Here is a 21623-nt window from a genome sequence, read left to right on the forward strand (position 1 = left end):
TAAAGTTGTTTCTAACAAAAATATTAACCAGGAGATAGTTGTACCTTCTTTGTGTCCGAATCCAGTTTCAAAGAAGGAACGTTTGTTACACAATTTGGACGTTGTCCGTGCTCTAAAGTTCTATTTAGAGGCTACTAAAGATTTCAGACAAACATCTTCCTTGTTTGTTGTTTATTCTGGTAAAAGGAGAGGTCAAAAAGCGACTTCTACCTCTCTTTCCTTTTGGCTTAAAAGCATCATCCGATTGGCTTAAGAGACTGCCGGACGGCAGCCTCCTGAAAGAATCACAGCTCACTCCACTAGGGCTGTGGCTTCCACATGGGCCTTCAAGAACGAGGCTTCTGTTGACCAGATATGTAAGGCAGCGACTTGGTCTTCACTGCACACTTTTGCCAAATTTTACAAATTTGATACTTTTGCTTCTTTGGGGGCTATTTTTGGGAGAAAGGTTTTGCAAGCTGTGGTACCTTCCGTTTAGGTGACCTGATTTGCTCCCTCCCTTCATCCGTGTCCTAAAGCTTTGGTATTGGTTCCCACAAGTAAGGATGACGCCGTGGACCGGACACACCAATGTTGGAGAAAACAGAATTTATGCTTACCTGATAAATTACTTTCTCCAACGGTGTGTCTGGTCCACGGCCCGCCCTGGTTTTTTAATCAGGTCTGATGAATTATTTTCTCTAACTACAGTCACCACGGTATCATATGGTTTCTCCTATATATATTTCCTCCTGTCCGTCGGTCGAATGACTGGGGTGGGCGGAGCCTAGGAGGGATCATGTGACCAGCTTTGCTGGGACTCTGCCATTTCCTGTTGGGGAAGAGAATATCCCACAAGTAAGGATGACGCCGTGGACCGGACACACCGTTGGAGAAAGTAATTTATCAGGTAAGCATAAGTTCTGTTTTTACAATGTAATAGCATTTTATAGTATAATGCATATAAATTATTCCTAAGACAGATACCTAGTATACACATAATGCCCCAGCTCAAATGGAGCTGTTAAAATGTATTTCTTTAAAATTTCACCACCTCAGAATATTTCTATTGGCTCTCATGTGTTGTGTGAGATAACATATTACTGGCCAGTTAATACAATTATATATTTAAATTTCAGAACCAACCAATAGCGAAGGACTAGAAAACAGATATGAATATAGCCATAATCAATCTAGACCGTTTTACATCCAAAATGGTACCAATGGTTCATGTGCTGTACCCATGCACATAATTAGTATTTAATTCCAAAAGATCTTAGCTTTACCTATTCGTGTTTAACCCTGCAAATGGGTTAAACACAAAGTTAAAGTCAGCTCTGGACTGGCAGTGCACTACTAGTAGTGAACTGAAGCCGCAGAGCCAATCTGGGAGGGCGTATGTATTATCTCTCTCCCAGCTGTTTATTTCACCCTTTAGCGATAGTTAAATACATATTTATCCACAAGCAATAGTTCAAAGACTCTGGTACATTAGAGCATTTTATTATTGTTTTTTTAGGTCCCTTTAATAGGTTACATATAATTACATATGCTTGGCTTACATACGTGTTATTTTTTTTGTTATGACCCTATAAGCCCTAAACATCTCAACTGGATGATTAATTTGATAAGCACACCCCCAATGACAATGTAGTTTTACCCCCAATGACAATGTAGTTTTACCCCTGACAATGTAGTTTTACCCCCAATGACAATGTAGTTTTACCCCCCATGACAATGTAGTTTTATCCCAATGACAATGCAATGTAGTTTTACCCCCAATGACAATGTAGTTTTATCCCAATGATAATGTAGTTTTATCCCTAATGACAATGTAGTTTTACCCCCAATGACAATGTAGTTTTACCCCCAATGACAATGTAGTTTTATCCCAATGACAATGTAGTTTTACCCCCAATGACAATGTAGTTTTATCCCAATGACAATGCAGTTTTACCCCTAATGACAATGAAGTTTTACCCCCAATGACAATGTAGTTTTATCCCAATGATAATGTAGTTTTACCCCAAATGACAATGTAGTTTTACCCCTAATGACAATGTAGTTTTATCCCAATGATAAAGTAGTTTTACCCCCAATGACAATGTAGTTTTATCCCAATGATAACGTAGTTTTACCCCAATGACAATGTAGTTTTACCCCCAATGACAATGTAGTTTTATCCCAATGATAACGTAGTTTTACCCCCAATGACAATGTAGTTTTACCCCCCATGACAATGTAGTTTTATCCCAATGACAATGTAGTTTTATCCCAATGACAATGTAGTTTTACCCCTAATGACAATGAAGTTTTACCCCCAATGATAATGAAGTTTTACCCCCAATGACAATGTAGTTTTACCCCTAATGACAATGTAGTTTTATCCCAATGATAATGTAGTTTTATCCTCAATTACAATGTAGTTTTACCACAAATGACAATGTAGTTTTATCCCTAAGGACAATGTAGTTTTACCCCTAATGACAATGTAGTTTTACCCCCAATGACAATGTAGTTTTACCCCCAATGACAATGTAGTTTTACCCCTAATGACAATGTAGTTTTACCCCTAATGACAATGTAGTTTTACCCCCAATGACAATGTAATTTCACCCCCAATCACAATGTAGTTTTACCCCCAATGACAATGTAGTTTTACCACCATTGTACCGTATGATCAAACCTTTAATTTTCATCTTTGTTTCAGAAAGTCTTCTTAAGGGCTGGGAAGAGGACGACTTTGTGTGCAAGGTAAAGTTTATTTTCCTATGAAGAGCGCACCCTCCCCTGAAATCCAAACAACAGAAGTGTTTGAACATTATTTAGTAAAAAGTGTAAATACCATAAACTTTTATATGCATACCTACATATTATATATATCCTAGAAGTCTGTGGGGTGGCTACATATGCACCTTCCTGCATTAGTCAGTTCAGTTAGGCTGAGCTGTAGTTCTGTTCTAGAAGAATCCTTATTTTGCACAAACTCAGTACATCCAACCATGATTCTTGGTGAGATAGAGACCATTTGATCCCAGCATAAAAGCCCCCAATATCATGGTTTATGAACTGTGACTGCTGTTTACCATAAACCTTACAGTATGGATTATTCAGTTGGCCAAGTTCCTTAGAAACTAAGTTATATGTTGTTGTTCTGTTCTGTTCTGTTTTCACAAAAGATTGTGAAGATACAATGCCTACATTAAGGGATGCTACGAAAAATAGAAACAAGCTTAACAGTAATCTTTTTACAGAGGATGAGGTTTTGTTAGCATTATCAAAAATAAATGTTAAAAAGGCAGTGGGTCCTGATAATATTCATCCAAGGGTTTTAAAAGAACTTCGATCAGTGCTAACTGTCCCATTAACTGATCTGTTTAATCAGTCACTATTAACAGGAGCTGTCCCAGATGATTGGAGAATAGCAAATGTAATACCGCTTCATAAAAAGGGCAGTAGAGAAGAATCTGGCAACTACAGGCCAGTTAGTTTAACTTCAGTAGTAGGGAAATTAATGGAAAGCCTCTTAAAAGAAAGAATTATGACTTACATAAAGACAAACAATTTAGAGGACCAAAATCAGCATGGTTTTACTTCAGGGAGATCATGTCAGACTAATCTAATTGACTTCTTTGATTATGTAACAAAAGTATTAGACAAGGGTGGAGCAGTTGATGTAGCATATCTAGATTTCAGCAAAGCATTTGACACCGTCCCACACAATAAACTAATTCACAAACTATATCTCCTTGGTCTAGATTCAAAAATTGTGAACTGGGTGGAATGCTGGCTTAAGGACAGAAAACAAAGTGTCTTAGTAAATGGAGTTCATTCAGCAGAGGGGGCTGTTACTAGTGGTGTTCCTCAGGGGTCAGTTCTGGGGCCTGTTTTGTTTAACATATTTATCTGCGATATCAGCAAAGGGCTACAGGGGAAAGTATGTCTCTTTGCAGATGATACAAAAATTTGCAACAGAGTGGATGTTCCAGGGGGGGTAGACAAAATGAGAAGTGATATACAACAATTGGAGGATTGGACAAACGACTGGGATCTAAAGTTTAACACAGCAAAGTGTAAAATAATGCATTTAGGGAAGAAAAATCCAAATGTTAATTACAGACTCAATGACACTTTACTGACTGTTACAGATGAGGAACAGGACTTGGGAATTATTATTTCAGATGATTTAAAACTTAGTAAACAATGCAGTAATGCAGCGAGTAAGGCTAGCAGAATGCTTGGATGTATTGGTAGAGGTATTTGCAGCAGAAATAGTAAGGTTCTTATGCCACTTTATAGATCATTAGTTAGGCCTCATCTTGAGTATTGTGTGCAGTTCTGGAGGCCATATCTTCAGAAGGATATTAACAAACTTGAATCTGTGCAAAGGAGGGCTACCAAAATGGTACATGGTCTAAAAAATAAAACTTACCAGGATAGGCTCAATGACCTAAATATGTATAGCTTAGAGGAGAGAAGGGAAAGAGGTGATATGATAGCAACTTTCAAGTACATTAAAGGGTTTAGTAAAACTGAGACTGTGGGTATTTTACATAAAATGGAAAATTCAAGAACAAGGGGTCATGAGCTCAAGCTAAAGGGTAGTAGATTCAGGAGTAATTTGAGGAAGCACTTCTCTACAGAAAGAGTGATTGATTTATGGAATAAACTTCCTCAAGAGGTAGTAGCAACAAACACTGTGGGGGACTTTAAAAATGCATGGGACAAGCATAAGGCTATCCTACGAACTAGATAAGTTTATACTGTTAGGTAAGGTCGGGCAGACTTGCTGGGCCTATGGCTCTTATCTGCCGTCAATATCTATGTTTCTATATCTATGTTTCTATGTTTTTTTAGTTTTCAAAAGAGCTTTATTGAATAAGTTATTTGTACAAAACTGAAAGGAAACTAAAGAAGAACGTATTTGGCATGTGGTTCAAGAATGGGGTAACCCTTCAATGGGTGCAGTGTAATACTTGGGGAGCCGACTCGTTAGGGTGTCCAAGAGTTAAAAGCCGAATTGGATTTGTGTCCAATGTCCAAGCATTGTGGGTTCTTGCAGCTTGGGTGGTCTTCGTTCTTTCGTTGTTGCAACATTAGGGTGGGAAAATAAAGTCTCTTGTAGGGATAAGATAGTTCATGGTAGATTGTAGTTGATTATCAAATAGTTATTAACGTATGATATATAACATAGTACAACATGATAATAGTTGGGTATGTGAAAATATCCGTTTCCAGAAATGTAAAAAGTTCTCTTAAAATGGGAGGGGTAGCTGGGTGTGGGAGTGTTGGGGATGGGTTTGGGGGCGGAAGGCACGGGAGAATGAAGTAGGGGAGGGTGGGGTGGGAGGTTTTGTAGAAAGAGGGAAGCCCTAGCAGATGAGTTATATATTGGTCGGTTGTGAGGGGTTCCAGAGCTCGAGCTTTAATTTGTGTGTCTCAATGTTCCGTTCTCTAAGATATCGGAATCTCTCCATTTGTAGGTGTCTTTCTACTTGGGCTGTCCATTCGTCATGTGTGGGGATGGTCATGGAGCATGATAAGCAGGAGTTTTTGAGGTCTGTTGTGGTTGTGTAAGAGCATGAGCTCAGGGGTTCTGGGTGCAGTGATACTTAATTTAGAATTGGCCGTGTCTGGAATCTTCTGCCAGAATGGTTCAATTAATTTGCAGTCCCACCATATATGGAGTGGGGTCCCATGTTCCCCACAGCCCCTCCAGCATCTATCGTCTACGACATTCTTAAAAATTTTCCTTAGCCTTGTGTGTAATACAATTGAGAAAGTAATTTATAGTTGGTTTTTAGAACCCTGGCTGATAAAGAGACTTTAGCATGCGTACAAAATATTTTGCCCCAGTCTTTGTCACTTATAGGGTTTGGAAGCTCCCTATTCCAGAGCTTAGTGAAGCTCGGGGGAGAGACGTCCATGGGGAGTAGCAGTAAACGGTAGTTGATTGTAATGAGGTGTTTTGGGGAGGTGTGTAGTAAGTTGAAAATTTCCAAAAAAGTGGGAGCTCTGGTTATAGATTTACATTGCTTGTGGGAGGCCAAATAGCTTTTCAATTGGTTGTATGAATATTAGGTGAGAGGTATGCCTGTGACTTTGAGGGCTGGTAAGGGTTTGATTTTGTTGCTAGATATCAGTCTTTGGAAAGACACTTGATCTAGTTGTTTTTTGCTTTCTTGGGGAAATTGTGGGAGAGAGAAGGAAATGTCTGGGTTGTCAGTGAATGGGGTTAGTGGGGAAGGTTTTGTTGAGATGTGTGGGTGTTCTTGTAGGATTTTATCCCAGTGTGCAAACAAATCCCGAATCAGTGGGTAGTTAGTTATGGAGATAGGTTGGCTAGGTTGGAAACTTGAAGGAGGATCCTGCCCAGTTGAACCCATAGCTTGTCTTGGGAGTTTGAGCTCCATTCTATTTGGTGTTGGAGGGTGATGGCCTTTTGGTAGAGTGAGATGTTAGGGAGGCCAAGTCCTCCATGTTCTTAAGGAAGATAGAGGGTGTTCCTGGATTTGCTGGGTTTAATGTTTTTCCACATAAATGCCTCTAGGGTGTTTTGGAGTCGTGTTAAGAAGCAGGGGTGCAAATGAATGGGCAGTGTCTGTAAGTAATATAAAATTCTGGGTAAGATGGTCATTTTAAGGATGCCAATTCTGCCAAGCCAGGAGATTAGTTTATTCTTCCATGAAGACAAGTCTAGTGAAATGTTACCTAGTAGGGGGGCATAGTTGGCATCAAAGAGGGATTCTGATGAGGGTGTTATGTATATGCCAATATATTTGAGTCTGTCTGTTTTGATTTTCAGGTGGCAGATTTGGGAGAGGGCGCAGTGTTCTTTCTGTGGGAGGGTAATGTTTTATAGTTCGGGCTTGGTTTCGTTCAGTAGTTGGAAACCATCCCATAAGATTTAAATTCCTTGAGGACCAGTGGTAATGTGTGAGGGTCAGTGAGGGTCAATAGAACGTCGTCCGCGTAGAGAGATATTTTATAGTCCTGGTCACCAATCTTTAAGCCCGTAATTTAATAATTTTCTCAAATTTTTTGGGCTTAAACCTCTATAGTCAAAGCGAAAAGAAGGGGGCATCCTCATTGGCTATTCCAAAAGGGGGTGAAAGTATACTGTTTACTTTGACTTGTGCAGTTGAGGTGGCATATAGAGAAAATATGTTGCTAATGAAGCGCTGGCCAAATCGCATTTTTAATAGAGTGGCCTTCAGGAAAGCCCAGTTGACCATGTCAAAGGCCTTCTCTGTGTCTATTAGAACTAAGATCGTTGGTATACATTGGTTTTGGGCATAGTCTATGAGAAGGGCAGCTTTGATGGTGTTGTCTCTGGCCTCTCGGCCAGGGAAAAAACCTGCTTGGTCAAGTGAAACTAGTTTGGGCAGGTATTTCTTTATTTGTTTAGTCGGTTAGCCAGAACCTTGGTAAATATTTTGATATCACAATTAAGGAGCGATATCAGCCGATAGTTCTCTGGTCTGTTGGGGGATTTCCCTGGCTTGGGTATTAATGTGATAAAAGCTGTTAGCATTGAGGGGGGGAGTCCGTTTTGCGAGTCCAGTGTGTTAAAAAGGTAGGTCAGATAGGGTGCCAGGACGTTTTTGGATGTTTTGTAGTATTTGGGGCTGAAGCCATCGGGTCCAGGGCTCTTGTCTGTGGGTAAATTGTTAATTGTGTCAAGGTTTTCTTTGGTAGTTATTGGGGTGTCGAGTTCCTCAGATTCAGTGTCATCCAGAACTGGGAGAGTTAAACTCTCCAAATATGAGGCGATGCCATCTGGGGTTGGAGGTTGTCCAGTAGTGTTTTTTGAGAGGCGTGTGGGAGTTTGTAAGTTGTAAAGTCCATAGTAATAATCATGGAAGACCCTGGCTATGTTAGGGCTGTCTGCATGGGTGTTGGCTTGTTTGTCCTGTATGGTGTGAATGCGTGTTTGTAGTTGTTTCTTTTTGGGTGCCCTGGCAAGAAGTTTGCCTGGTTTGTCTCCATGTTCATAATATTTTTGTTGTAATGTTATGGCTGTTTTTGGTGTTCCAAGGAGAGCAGGTTATTGATGTTAGTTCTAGTTTGGAGCAGTTGGGTTAGAGTATCTGAATCCGATAGGGATTTTTTATGTTGTTGTTCGAGTGTGCGGAGTGTCTCCAGTAAGGAGGTGTATTTGATTCTTGCATGTTTAGCCTGTTTAGCCTTGTGTTTTATGAGTACACCCCTTATCACACATTTGTGTGCTTCCCAGATTGTGTGTTGCTTTAGGTCAGGGTCATTGTTAAGAGCAAAGTATTCTAGCAGTGCTTTTTCTATATCTCTTTTCATAAGCGGGTCTGAGAGCAGAAAATCGTCTAATTTCCAAAGGATCAGGGGTTGAGGGCCAATTAAGGTGACAGGCGACAGGTGCATGATTGGACCAAGTTATGAGTAAGATTTTCATGTTTGACACTAGGGCTAGTGTGGATTGGTCTGAGAAGAAATAGTCAAGTCTGGAATATGAGTTGTGTGGATGAGAAAAGAAGGTATAGTCATATTTGGTTGGGTTGAAAATGCTCCAAATATCCAGTACAGCTACTTTTTCCAATGTGTGGTTGCATTTTTCAATTATCTTTTTGGGTACAGAAGTAGTGCCCTTAGAGGTGTGGATCGAGTAGGAGGTTGAAGTCGCCCCCTATGATCAGGGCCCCCTTTTGGAGTTCTATTAGCCTGTTATACACTGTGGTGATACATTTCTTTTGGTACACGTTTGCCAAAGTCACTGGTCTATTGTGAATGGTACCTACTAAGATCAGAAAACGTCTGTTAAGGGCCTTTTTCTTTGTGAAGGAGTTTAAAAGGGGTGGAGCATTTAAATATAATACCGACACCATTATGTTTTGTTGAGCTAGATGAGAAAAAGTCGGTTGGGTAGGTAGTGCTATGCCACTTGGGTTCTTTATCCCGTTTAAAGTGGGTCTCTTGGAGATACAGCAATCTTTGTGAATGTATATCCAATATATCAAGCAAAGAACCCGTTTGTCAGTTTTATCATGTACAAGGAACACCTGTGTGAGGTAGATAGATGGTTTACCGTTTTATCTAAGTTTTTCCTCCTTTGTCCCTGACTTATTTAAATGGACATTAAATACTAAATACATTTTAGAAGCACAGCATTAATGCTATCACCCACCTCACTCCAGCCATGGGTGCTGCCATGTTGTAATCTAGCTGTCACTGTATTCCAGAGCTGATGTGTTTGCACATGTGCAGTAACACTCCTTCAGATACCTGCAGTGTAACCTAGGTTCCAAAATGACCGCACCCATGATTATAAATAGTTGCATGAAATGTATTTAGTGTTTAAAGCCCCTTTAAGAGTAAGACTATATCTCTTTCTTGAAATAGTATTACAGCCCTGGAAGATGAGAAGTTCTATAAACCTAGTCCTACATTATCCACCTTAAAAGATAATTCAACTTTTTTAAAGATAATACTGACAATAGAATAGGCTCTTATTTTAAAAAGGTATCTTACTTTGCATCAGGGTGGGTTTGATTTAAAGGGACAGGAAACCCCAAAAAATTCTTACATGATTCAGATAGAACGTACAATTTTAAACAACTTTCCAATTTACTTCTATTATCAAATTTGCTTAATTCCCTTGTTATCCTTTGCTGAAGGAACAGCATTGCACTACTGGCAGCTAGCGGAACATATCTAGTTAGCCAATCACAAGAGCCAAATGTGTGCAGACACCAATCAGCAGCTAGCTCCCACTAGTGTAGGATATGTGCGTATTCATTTTCAACAAGGGTTATTAAGAGAACAAAGCACATTTGAAAATAAAAAATAATTATAAAGTTTCTTAAAATGACATGCTCTAACTAAAGCCTGCAAGTTTTATTTTGACTTTCCTATCCCTTTAAATCACTAGTCAGTAAGACTCTATTTATGTTTAAATAATCTTTATTGAAAATATTTCCATATTTTAACATTCACATACATTGTAGGTTGAGACTACAGTCTTCAGGATCAAAGACACTCAACAAAAGGCAAGATGAAAATATAACAAATTTCCAACATCAATCTTTACCTCTCTGTGCATCCACCCTAGCTCCCCTCTATTACTCTTAACTCGAAGCACCCACGCCAAGTACTCCCACCAGCGAGATAACCCTAGCTCCCCTCTATTACTCTCAACTCGAAGCACCCACGCCAAGTACTCCCACCAGCGAGATAACCCTAGCTCCCCTCTATTACTCTCAACTCGAAGCACCCACGTCAAGTACTCCTACCAGCGAGATAACCCTAGCTCCCCTCTATTACTCTCAACTCGAAGCACCCACGTCAAGTACTCCCACCAGCGAGATAACCCTAGCTCCCCTCTATTACTCTCAACTCGAAGCACCCACGTCAAGTACTCCCACCAGCGAGATAACCCTAGCTCTCCTCTATTACTCTCAACTCGAAGCACCCACGCAAAGTACTCCCACCAGCGAGATAACCCTAGCTCCCCTCTATTACTCTCAACTCGAAGCACCCACGCCAAGTACTCCCACCAGCGAGATAACCCTAGCTCTCCTCTATTACTCTCAACTCGAAGCACCCACGCAAAGTACTCCCACCAGCGAGATAACCCTAGCTCCCCTCTATTACTCTCAACTCGAAGCACCCACGCCAAGTACTCCCACCAGCGAGATAACCCTAGCTCTCAGATCCTAGAAGTCTACCACACTTTCACAAATCCACAATGTGTTCCATGATACATATATAAATTTTATATTAACAGTTGTCAAATTATGTTATCAAACATTAGACAAAAGTAAGACTTAAAGGGACAGAGTACACAAATTTTCATATAACTGCATGTAATAGACACTACTATAAAGAATATGAACAGATACTGATGTAAAAATCCAGTATAAAACCTTTAAAAAAAGTACTTAGAAGCTCCCAGTTTAGCACTGTTGATGAGGTTAGGCTGGGACACCCACTGAAAGGGGCTGGGAAATCAGAAAGAGCAGACCCCCTTTTTCCTACATATGAAAAGAAAGATTACACAAACAAGAGCAGCAGGACTCTACATCTGATACTTTAGGGTCTTGGTTAGGAGTCTGAAAATCAGCGCATTCTTATTAAAAAATAAGCAAAACTATACATTGTTACAAAAACACTCCCAGATGGGCGATATAAATGGATCATCTACAAAATATTTATGCAAAGAAAAATCTAGTGTACAATGTCCCTTTAGAGCAATTTTTCCAGTTATATCAGACAATTTGGTTATATACCATTAGAAATACCTATAGATCATTGAAATTAATAAAAGTATTAGGATGTGAACTAACTCCAGTTTAATAGGTTTATAATTGATCAACTTTTCAGCTGTACTTTATTGCAAGGAGAAAAATAATGATTACCTTAATAATAATTTAAAAAACTCCTTCACGCCGTTAGGACTTTCCATGCCATACTAACAGTGCCGGGCTATAACCTTTTAAAGACGTTAAGACGTCCCATGCCATCCTAACTGCGCTGGGCTTTAGCGCCGTTTGGCTGTCCTGAAGCTAACGGCACTTACTGGATGGGATTGGATCATGGTGGGCATGCCTAGCATTGTAGGCTCGCCCCCCCGACCCGATCCCATCATTGAAATCTCGCAATCGCATGAACGATTGCGAGATTTCAATTTGTTTACATCAAAATGTTGTTCCGATGTAGACAAATATAACCCAGCACGAAAGGGTTAATGCCATTAGGACGGCATGGAACGTCCTACCTTATATGGCGTCCTGCAGCCTCCTCCTTTTAGGTAATGAAAAATCAGACGGGAGAGGGGGGAGGTTTGGTCATGCCTAGCGGTGTAGGCAGTGCCACATGATCTGATCCCAGCCTTGAAATCACGTGATTGCCGATCGCGTGATTTCATTTTTTCAGCAAGTGTTAACATCGGAACTTCGTTTGGATCTGAGCACTTGCTCCCATGCATGAAGGGGTTAAGTAAAACAATAACATATTTTATTTCTAATGCTTGCCCCTCCCTCCTCACACTTAGGTCCATGTGCAGATCTGTTCCACTCCAAACAATCTTCTATTCATTGAGCTTCTTGAATCTTACTATAGGGTAATTCTGTGTACATAGATTTGCTGGGGAACAATGGCATTAATGTGACAGTAAAGTTAAAATTTAACCTTCATGATTCAGAATGAACATGCAATTTTAAACAACTTTACAATTTACTTCTCTTATCTAATTTACTTTGTTCTCTTGGTATCCAATTGTTGAAAAGCATACATAGGTAGGCACAGGAGCAATGACTACTGTAAGCTAGATGCTTGTCATTGGATTACACTATGGGGGGTAGTTATCAAGCCGTCAACCTCAAATACGCTGGAATTCCGCAGCGTATTTGTGGCGAGGCTGATTCGCCTTAGTTATCAAAGGCTAGAGACCGGCAAAAGTAGAATTTAGTGACATAAGCTTCGATCCGCCGGACTCAGTCCGACACAGATCGATTCTTACGTCACTCCAGATGTTCCGCACACAAGTGCGGCACAATCTGACTACTTTTGCTAGTTATCAAAACACTAGCAGGTACGCTCGGCACTTTTCCGGCCCAGCATACCTGGTTTTCAAACCGCCGCCCTGGAGGTGGCAGATCCCATAGGAATCAATGGGAGTCTGACCATAGCGAAAGTTCATGTTCGCTGCTGCCAGACATCCCATTCATTACTATGGGAGCTGTTTGCACCTAACACCCTAACATTGTTTTTGGTGTTCCAAGGAGAGCAGGTTATTGATGTTAGTTCTAGTTTGGAGCAGTTGGGTTAGAGTATCTGAATCCGATAGGGATTTTTTATGTTGTTGTTCGAGTGTGCGGAGTGTCTCCAGTAAGGAGGTGTATTTGATTATTGCATGTTTAGCCTGTTTAGCCTTGTGTTTTATGAGTACACCCCTTATCACACATTTGTGTGCTTCCCAGATTGTGTGTTGCTTTAGGTCAGGGTCATTGTTAAGAGCAAAGTATTCTAGCAGTGCTTTTTCTATATCTCTTTTCATAAGCGGGTCTGAGAGCAGAAAATCGTCTAATTTCCAAAGGATCAGGGGTTGAGGGCCAATTAAGGTGACAGGCGACAGGTGCATGATTGGACCAAGTTATGAGTAAGATTTTCATGTTTGACACTAGGGCTAGTGTGGATTGGTCTGAGAAGAAATAGTCAAGTCTGGAATATGAGTTATGTGGATGAGAAAAGAAGGTATAGTCATATTTGGTTGGGTTGAAAATGCTCCAAATATCCAGTACAGCTACTTTTTCCAATGTGTGGTTGCATTTTTCAATTATCTTTTTGGGTACAGAAGTAGTGCCCTTAGAGGTGTGGATCGAGTAGGAGGTTGAAGTCGCCCCCTATGATCAGGGCCCCCTTTTGGAGTTCTATTAGCCTGTTATACACTGTGGTGATACATTTCTTTTGGTACACGTTTGCCAAAGTCACTGGTCTATTGTGAATGGTACCTACTAAGATCAGAAAACGTCTGTTAAGGGCCTTTTTCTTTTTTTTTTTTTTTTTTTTTTTTTTATTGTAAACATAAAAACATTACATACATAAAAATTCCATAACAATCCTTAAGTGTTCTTACTATAACAATATGTGCTTTTAACAATAGATACTAGACAACATCAACCCCTACATACACACACAAAAAAAAAAAAAAAAAAAAAAAAAAAAGAAAAGGGAATTCCCCCCCTCCGCCCCCCTGACCCCTCTCAATCCCGATACTTTTATATACCCGGTTAAGATGGAAGGGTCCTATATTTAAATTCTTCCCAATGGAAGCGGATTTTCTGAAAGACCTCTTCTCTATTAGTTTTTAGATAAGTATATTCTTCCAGTATTAATAATTCATTAATTCTAGTAAGTAAGATTTCTTTATCCGGGATATTTGGTTTTTTCCAGTTTCTGGCCAATAGGGATTTCGTTCCATTTAATACAAATGTTACAAGTTTAGCTCTTATTTTACAAATATCTTTAATGGGTTTATTTAATAGGGCAGTAAAGATATCCAATTGAAAGTCCGCTATCCCAATAATCTGCTGGATGCATTCCGAAGTTATTCCCCATACACTTTTCACCCTAGGGCAATCCCACCATATATGTTGCATATTCCCGATCCCCCCGCATCCTCTCCAACAAAAATTGGAAGCATTTGGGTATATACTATGTAATCTAGCCGGAGTAAGGTACCATCTAGTAAGTATCTTATAATTTAGCTCCTGGATATTAGACGAGGATGACGATCTAGCTACCTTATCACAGATGGACCGCCATTCCGACTCCTCCAGCTGAGTCCCTGTCTCTACTTCCCATTTTTGCATATAACTATGTTTTATAAATTCTGCTGGAGTGTTAAGGAGTTTATAGCTAAATGAAATTGTACTTCTAATTGAGATTTCGTTATGACAGGTTTTTTCAAATAATGTTAATTCCCTAGTCAAGTTTGCTTTGTCTGGATGTCGTGTAACAAAATTCTGTAACTGTAAATATTTTAGCCAGTTTCCATAAGTACCATCTGACATTTTCCCCAGTTCTTGTTTGGATTTAAGCTTCCCCTTATCTATAAATTGGCATAACGGTAAAGATTGGTGTAAGTTTTGTTGACCTAAGAAGCTAGGTGTGAACCCTCCCTGAAATTCCGAATTGTTTGTAATCGGGAGTAGAGGTGAGAGAGTTGTAGAGATAGAGGGGCATTCTTTTATGATTTTACTCCAGTTCATAAAAATATGCTTAATCATTGGGAACTGCATGATTTTTAAAGGTCTTCCTTCTGGTGGCAACCATATTAATTTTTTCATTGGGAGGGATGTTATTAAATTATTCTCTAATTGTACCCACGCTTTGTTCTTGCTATTTAAATGCCAATCTAGTATCCTTTGAAGTATAACTGCTCTATGATAATTCCTAACATTTGGTACCCCTAGCCCCCCTCTTTCCTTGCTCTATACAGAATAGAGGCCTTGATTCTTGGTTTAATTTGATTCCAGATGAAAGAATTGATGATTTTCTGAAGATTAGTGCAGAAAGTATGGGGGATATTAATGGGAATGGTCTGAAAAATATATAGGATACGTGGAAGCACATTCATTTTTACTAAGTGTATTCGCCCCAGCCAAGAAATCCTTTTCTGCCTCCAAGATCCAAGCTCCGCTTGGAGTTTAGACATTAAATTCACATAGTTATCTACAAACAGCTGTTCCTTTTCTGTTGATAATTGGACCCCCAGGTACTTTAAGGACGACTCTTTCCATACAAATGAGTTACCTGATTTGCATTCATAATAATCTCTTACTGGGAGTGCATACTTAAGAGCTTCTGATTTATTTTTATTGATGAGAAAGTTTGAATGTCTCCCAAATTCCTGAAATATCTCTTCCAAGTTTTTAATGGACCTTGCCGGATCCGTTAATGTTAATAGCACATCGTCGGCGTACAACGAGATCTTATATTCTTGCTCCCCTATTTTAATACCCTTAATGCTTGTCTCTGCCCGGATTCTAGTTGCTAAAATTTCCATGGAGAGAATAAACAACAAGGGGGACAGGGGGCATCCTTGTCTTGTACCATTTGTAATCGTAAGAGAGTCTGAGAGCACACCATTAATTTTTACTATAGCCGATGGAAGGGTATATAAATGAAAAATACGTTGTATGATTTTCTCCCCAAAGCCAAATTTGTTAAGTGTTGTACGCAGGAAGGACCAGTCTAGCCGGTCAAAAGCCTTCTCTGCGTCCAGCGATAGCATGACCAGGGGTATCTTATGTATTTTTGCGTATTTTATTAAGTATAATGCTTTAATGGTGTTGTCTCTTGCCTCTCTACATGGTACAAAGCCGACCTGATCTATATTAATGATTTCTGGTAAAATTTTATTTATTCTATTTGCTATAAGTTTAGCGTAAATTTTAACATCATTATTCAATAATGATATAGGCCTGTAGCTGGCTGGTAATTTAGGATCTTTTCCTGGTTTATGCAATACCACTATCTTAGCTTCGAGCATCTCTTTTGCTAACAGAGGTTCTGTGCTTATTGAGTTAAAATAAAGTAGAAGTTTTGGTGCCAGGGTCTCATTATATGTTTTATAATAGTTTGAGCTAAATCCATCTATTCCTGGACTTTTCCCTAGGGCAAATTTTTTAATAGTCTGCATTATCTCTTGCAGGCTAAATGGTTCATCTAACATCTTTTTTTGAGACTCTGATATAGTAGGCACCTGGATTCCATTGATATAGTTATCTTTATCTATTTGAGAGTGTCTGGATTTATTTTGTGGGCCCAAGTTATATAATTGCTGGTAATAATCTTGAAAAACCTTAGCAATATCCTGGCTCCCTGTCTTACTGTTACCTGATCCGTCTATAATATTAGAAACGTAAGTTTGAAGAACTTTTTTTTTTACAGCTCGTGCTAATAGTCTCCCGGCTTTGTTACCCCCATTAAAGAACACCTTTTTAAGTTGTAGGGCTCTTCGTTGTACGCCTTTATTCAGGAAAACATTCAAACTCTCTCGCTCTGCTTTAAGGGATTCTGATAACTGTTTGTTATATGGATCCTTCTTATGTTTATCTTCTGCCCTGGAGAGAGAGTCTAGTAAATGTGTATAATGTTCTCTAGCTTGTCTATTAATTCTGGATTTGTGTTTTATAAATTCTCCCCTAATTACCGCCTTATGTGTGACCCACCATGTACTTGGTGCAGTATCATCTATAGAATTGGTCTCAAAATAGGTTTCGATAGATTTCAAAATAGATTGTCTTATCTGTACATCTTTCAGGAGATTATCGTCCAAGCGCCATTGATATGGGATTATTGGTTTTGAGGGCCAGTTTAGTTTCAGGGAAATAAGAGAATGGTCTGACCAGGTGATGTTATGTATTTTGGCCTCTTGAGCTAAAATATAGCTGTTTTGATCCATCCAGAAATAGTCAATACGTGAGTAAGATTTTTGTGGGGGTGAGTAAAATGTATAATCTCTAGTAGCTGGATGGAGCGTCCTCCATACATCCAGCAGAGATAGGGAGAGAAGACTTGTCTTGACTGCTTTGATAATATGTTTAGATATATTACTTTTCTTTTTAGAACAATCTTCTACAGGCTCCATTGGTACATTAAAATCCCCCCCTATAATTAAAGTACCCTTTTGAACATCCAAAATCCTATTACATACTCTCTTAAAGAATAATTTCTGTCCTCTATTTGGTGCATATATATTCACCAGTGTAACTGGTCTATTATATAATAGACCTACCAAACAGATATACCTTCCCTCTTCGTCCCTATCCATTTGAATAAGTTGAAATGGAGAATCTTTGTGGAACAAGATACAGACCCCATTTTTCTTTACTCTGTTGGAGCTCTGAAAAATAGTTGGATAATAGTTGTTTGTGAACTTAGGTTCTTTATTTTTATTAAAATGAGACTCTTGAACAAAGATAATATCTCCCTTTTCTTTATGAAAACTATGTAGGGCCTTATTTCTTTTCTGTGCATTATTAAGGCCCTTAGCATTTTGTGATAATAGGCAAATCTTTTTTTTATCTATTTTCATACTTTATTAAGAGAGAATTTCTGAGTGATAAGTGACCCAAAAAAAAAGGTTGGGGCCAGGCGGCAGGGGCCAGGGAAGGGGAGAAGGAGAGCGAGAAGAGAAAAAGAGAGAGAGAGAGAGAAAAAAAAAAAAAAAAAAAAAAAAAAAGGGGACCACAAATCCCCGCATCCACACACAATACCCCCATACATACCTTACAAATAACACAAATACAGGGAAAATTAAACCGACAGATTGTTTCCCCCTAAATGGCAATAATATCTTAATTTACCCAAATTACAAGCATTATTGTTATAAAAAAAAAAAAAAAAAAAAAAAAAACTCAGTGTGACCTTCAAGTGTTTAAGTGAGAGGAAAAAAAAAAAAAAAAATTCACATATCTACATTTTTTCTTGATGTGACCTTCAAGTGCTTAAGTGTAAAAAAAAAAAAAAAAAAAAAAAAAAAAAAATTTCACATATCTACATTTTTCCTTGATGTGACCTTCAAGTGCTTAAGTGTAAAAAAAAAAAAAAATTCACATATCTACATTTTTTCTTGATGTGACCTTCAAGTGCTTAAGTGTAAAAAAAAAAAAAAAAAAAAAAAAAATATAAAAAAAAAATTTCACATATCTACATTTTTCCTTGATGTGACCTTCAAGTGCTTAAGTGTAAAAAAAAAAAAAAAATTCACATATCTACATTTTTTCTTGTTGTGACCTTCAAGTGCTTAAGTGTAAAAAAAAAAAAAAAAAAAAAAAAATTTCACATATCTACATTTTTCCTTGATGTGACCTTCAAGTGCTTAAGTGTAAAAAAAAAAAAAAAAAAAATTTCACATATCTACATTTTTTCTTGATGTGACCTTCAAGTGCTTAAGTGTAAAAAAAAAAAAAAAATTTCACATATCTACATTTTTCCTTGATGTGACCTTCAAGTGCTTAAGTGTAAAAAAAAAAAAAAATTCACATATCTACATTTTTTCTTGTTGTGACCTTCAAGTGCTTAAGTGTAAAAAAAAAAAAAAAAAAAAAAAAAAAATTTCACATATCTACATTTTTCCTTGATGTGACCTTCAAGTGCTTAAGTGTAAAAAAAAAAAAAAATTCACATATCTACATTTTTTCTTGTTGTGACCTTCAAGTGCTTAAGTGTAAAAAAAAAAAAAAAAAAAAAAAAAAAAAAATTTCACATATCTACATTTTTCCTTGATGTGACCTTCAAGTGCTTAAGTGTAAAAAAAAAAAAAAATTCACATATCTACATTTTTTCTTGTTGTGACCTTCAAGTGCTTAAGTGTAAAAAAAAAAAAAAAAAAAAAAAAAAAAATTTCACATATCTACATTTTTCCTTGATGTGACCTTCAAGTGCTTAAGTGTAAAAAAAAAAAAAAAAAAATTTCACATATCTACATTTTTTCTTGATGTGACCTTCAAGTGCTTAAGTGTAAAAAAAAAAAAAAAAAACACACTCTCTTACTTATATAACCATATAACCATAAAGCTTTTATACTAACAGTGACTCATAAATTTTAACCATCTCTTAGAGAGAAAAATAAAAATAAATAAAATATAATAATAATACAAAAAAAAAAAAAAAAAAAAATTCCTTTTCTTTTTTTTTCCTTCATAAAGAAAAAAAAAAAAAAAAAAAAACAAAAAAAAAACAAAAAAAGCAGTTAGGAGTAATTTCTAGTCTTAATATACTAACTATCTATATGTTTTTTTAACACCTTAAGCCAGTGCTATGATCATAGACTCTCATCTTGAACCAACAGTCTTTAAGTATTAGAATTTGCTAATGTCTCTAAGCAAGTATTAGAGATTAACTCCGCATCATTGTTAGTCCTTTCCTGTTGCTTTCTCCTAGTCGGGACTTTTATCCATTGATGTCCCCTTCCTTCCTGAACAGATCTAGGGTTAAACGAATAGCTCTCCTTCCTTTTCTCTTGGTTATTTGATGTTTCCAATACTGGTGTATTAATACCTAGAGTAGTACAGAAAGAATTGAGGTCCTGCAACGAATGTAAAGTTGCGTGCTTTCCATCCACTGTGGCCCTTAGGCCAAAGGGGAATCCCCATCTATATGGGATTTTCAGATTGCTAAGATGTAGAGTGAGGGACTTTAACTCTTTTCTTCTTTGTAAAGTCCTGGGACTAATATCGGAAAAGATTTGGATTTGCTGGCCTTCAAACACAATGTTTGGATGTAATCTAGCTGCCTGTGTGACAGCCTCTTTATCTTTGAAATGTGCAAATTTGATTATCGTGTCTCTAGGTGGGTCTCCTTTCCTTAACCTAGGTTTTAAGGCTCTGTGGCACCGTTCCAATGTCTTATCTGTGTAAGCCTCATCCCTTGTCAGGGTATTAAGAAAACGTAAAAGGTATTTTTCAAGGTCAGCTGGTATTATATCCTCTGATATCCCCCTTATTCTTAAGTTTGACCTCCTCTGCCTGTTCTCCATATCTTCTAACTGATTTTGTAATAATATTATGTCCTCTCCCTGTTGGTGGATCTGTTGTGCCATGCTGTCTGTGTGATTCACCCAAGCTTCTCTGTCCTCTTCCAGTAGGGCCACTCTGTTCCCAATCTCCCCAATATCCTTTTTAATGTTAGAAAATTCATTTTTAATACAAAGTTTCACCTGACTTATTTCTTCCAAAAGAGTTTGGATGTCTGCTTTCGATGGTAGACCCTGTAAGTCTGCTTTAGTCAGCAGGGGTGTATTGGGTTCAGGAGTGTTAATGAGTTTATTAGGTGACATATACTCTGAAGAGTGATTCAATAGGGAGGTATCTGTGGCTTTAAAGAAGGAGTCTACTTTTGGAGCTTGCGATGTATGGGATTTACCCCCTTTATCCTGTTTAGCTGTTTTCTTAGTAGTCATTGTAAACCCCTTTTTTTTTTTTCTTTCTCCCCTTTTTCACGCTCCTAGGGCTAGGTGTGTAACAACAGACTCTCTTTACCTTATTCTAGAGAACTTCCCAGTCTGTTGAGATAGCTCCGCTATGATTAGGTTGTTAGGCTAATACACTGAGTTATGTGTAGGGCCTATAGTTCATGCATGTGCTTGCTCTTTATATCTCAAGTTGTCGTGTTAACAGCCCTTTAGTACCACATTGTTACAGAATTTCAACAAAGGGGAAAAACAGACAAACGTTTACCTTTCCTTCTCCTTTCTGCTCCCGTTCTGTTTAGGAGACTGGGCCTCTGATCCTCTGTTATTCCAGTGATAGCCGTCCCTTACACAGTGCACCGGCTCACCTTTGATGATCTTTGAAACTTCTGCCAGAAAGGTATGCGACCAGCTATTCCTAGGGCACCCGGGCCCCAAAAATAATAAAAAAAAACAGCCTTTCAAATGGCTCTATAGCTGGCCGTCTGTATACTTAGCCGGGTATTAGGTACAGGCGCCGTGCAACGTTAGATCCAATGTTCTGTCTCTGCTCCGGGCTGTGTCCCTGTACTCCACCCTTGGCAATTTCCTCTGCTGCAGTCCCTGCTTCGAATTCTGCTGCCTTTACACCTCTCCGGACTATGCCGGTTGTAATCTTTAAGGCTCAGCAGGTAAACGCCCACACCTGTCCAGGTCCGGCCCGGAGCTCGTTCCCTCAGAGGCCCACAGTCCGGAGCTTCAGCCCCCACTTGTGCAATACATCTACAGGGTAAACTTTTCCAAGCACCCGCACCTTTTCCACACTCTCCCCTGGAGCTAAGGTACCGCTCGAGGCTTCCTCTGTTGTATGTGTACGCAGTACACCTCCGCCTGCTCTTTCGGCGTCTCTCCCGGTAAGGCGTGCAGGGGGATCTCACACAGACAGCGTAGCAATTAGTGTAAAAATGTCCTTTTGGCTGTGCCTTTTCACCTAGCTCTGATTCTCCTTCAGTCCGCTTACATTATTTGGCCGTTTTAGGATATTAAAAGCTTCTTTTTTGCCATTTAGGAGGACGGTTAAGCTGGAGCTCTACAGGTGTGCGGCCATTCTCTACCTTGGCCGGCTCCGCCCCCCCTCCGTAATCATTCCTGTTTCAAGGGCCTTTTTCTTTGTGAAGGAGTTTAAAAGGGGTGGAGCATTTAAATATAATACCGA

General features: G+C 38.7%; 1 protein-coding gene across 1 annotated transcript in view; it reads left to right on the forward strand.

The window, feature by feature from the left end:
• LOC128652321 (repetitive organellar protein-like) overlaps positions 1-21623 on the forward strand; it is a 294662-nt gene that overhangs the window by 228483 nt on the left and 44556 nt on the right. Inside the window, exon 18 of the mRNA XM_053705258.1 lies at positions 2690-2733. Within this exon, the coding sequence (XP_053561233.1) occupies positions 2690-2733 (44 nt within the window). The remainder of the gene's footprint in view (positions 1-2689; positions 2734-21623) is intronic.

Source organism: Bombina bombina, chromosome 1 (genome assembly GCF_027579735.1).
Source record: "Bombina bombina isolate aBomBom1 chromosome 1, aBomBom1.pri, whole genome shotgun sequence".
Classification (NCBI taxonomy): domain Eukaryota; kingdom Metazoa; phylum Chordata; class Amphibia; order Anura; family Bombinatoridae; genus Bombina; species Bombina bombina.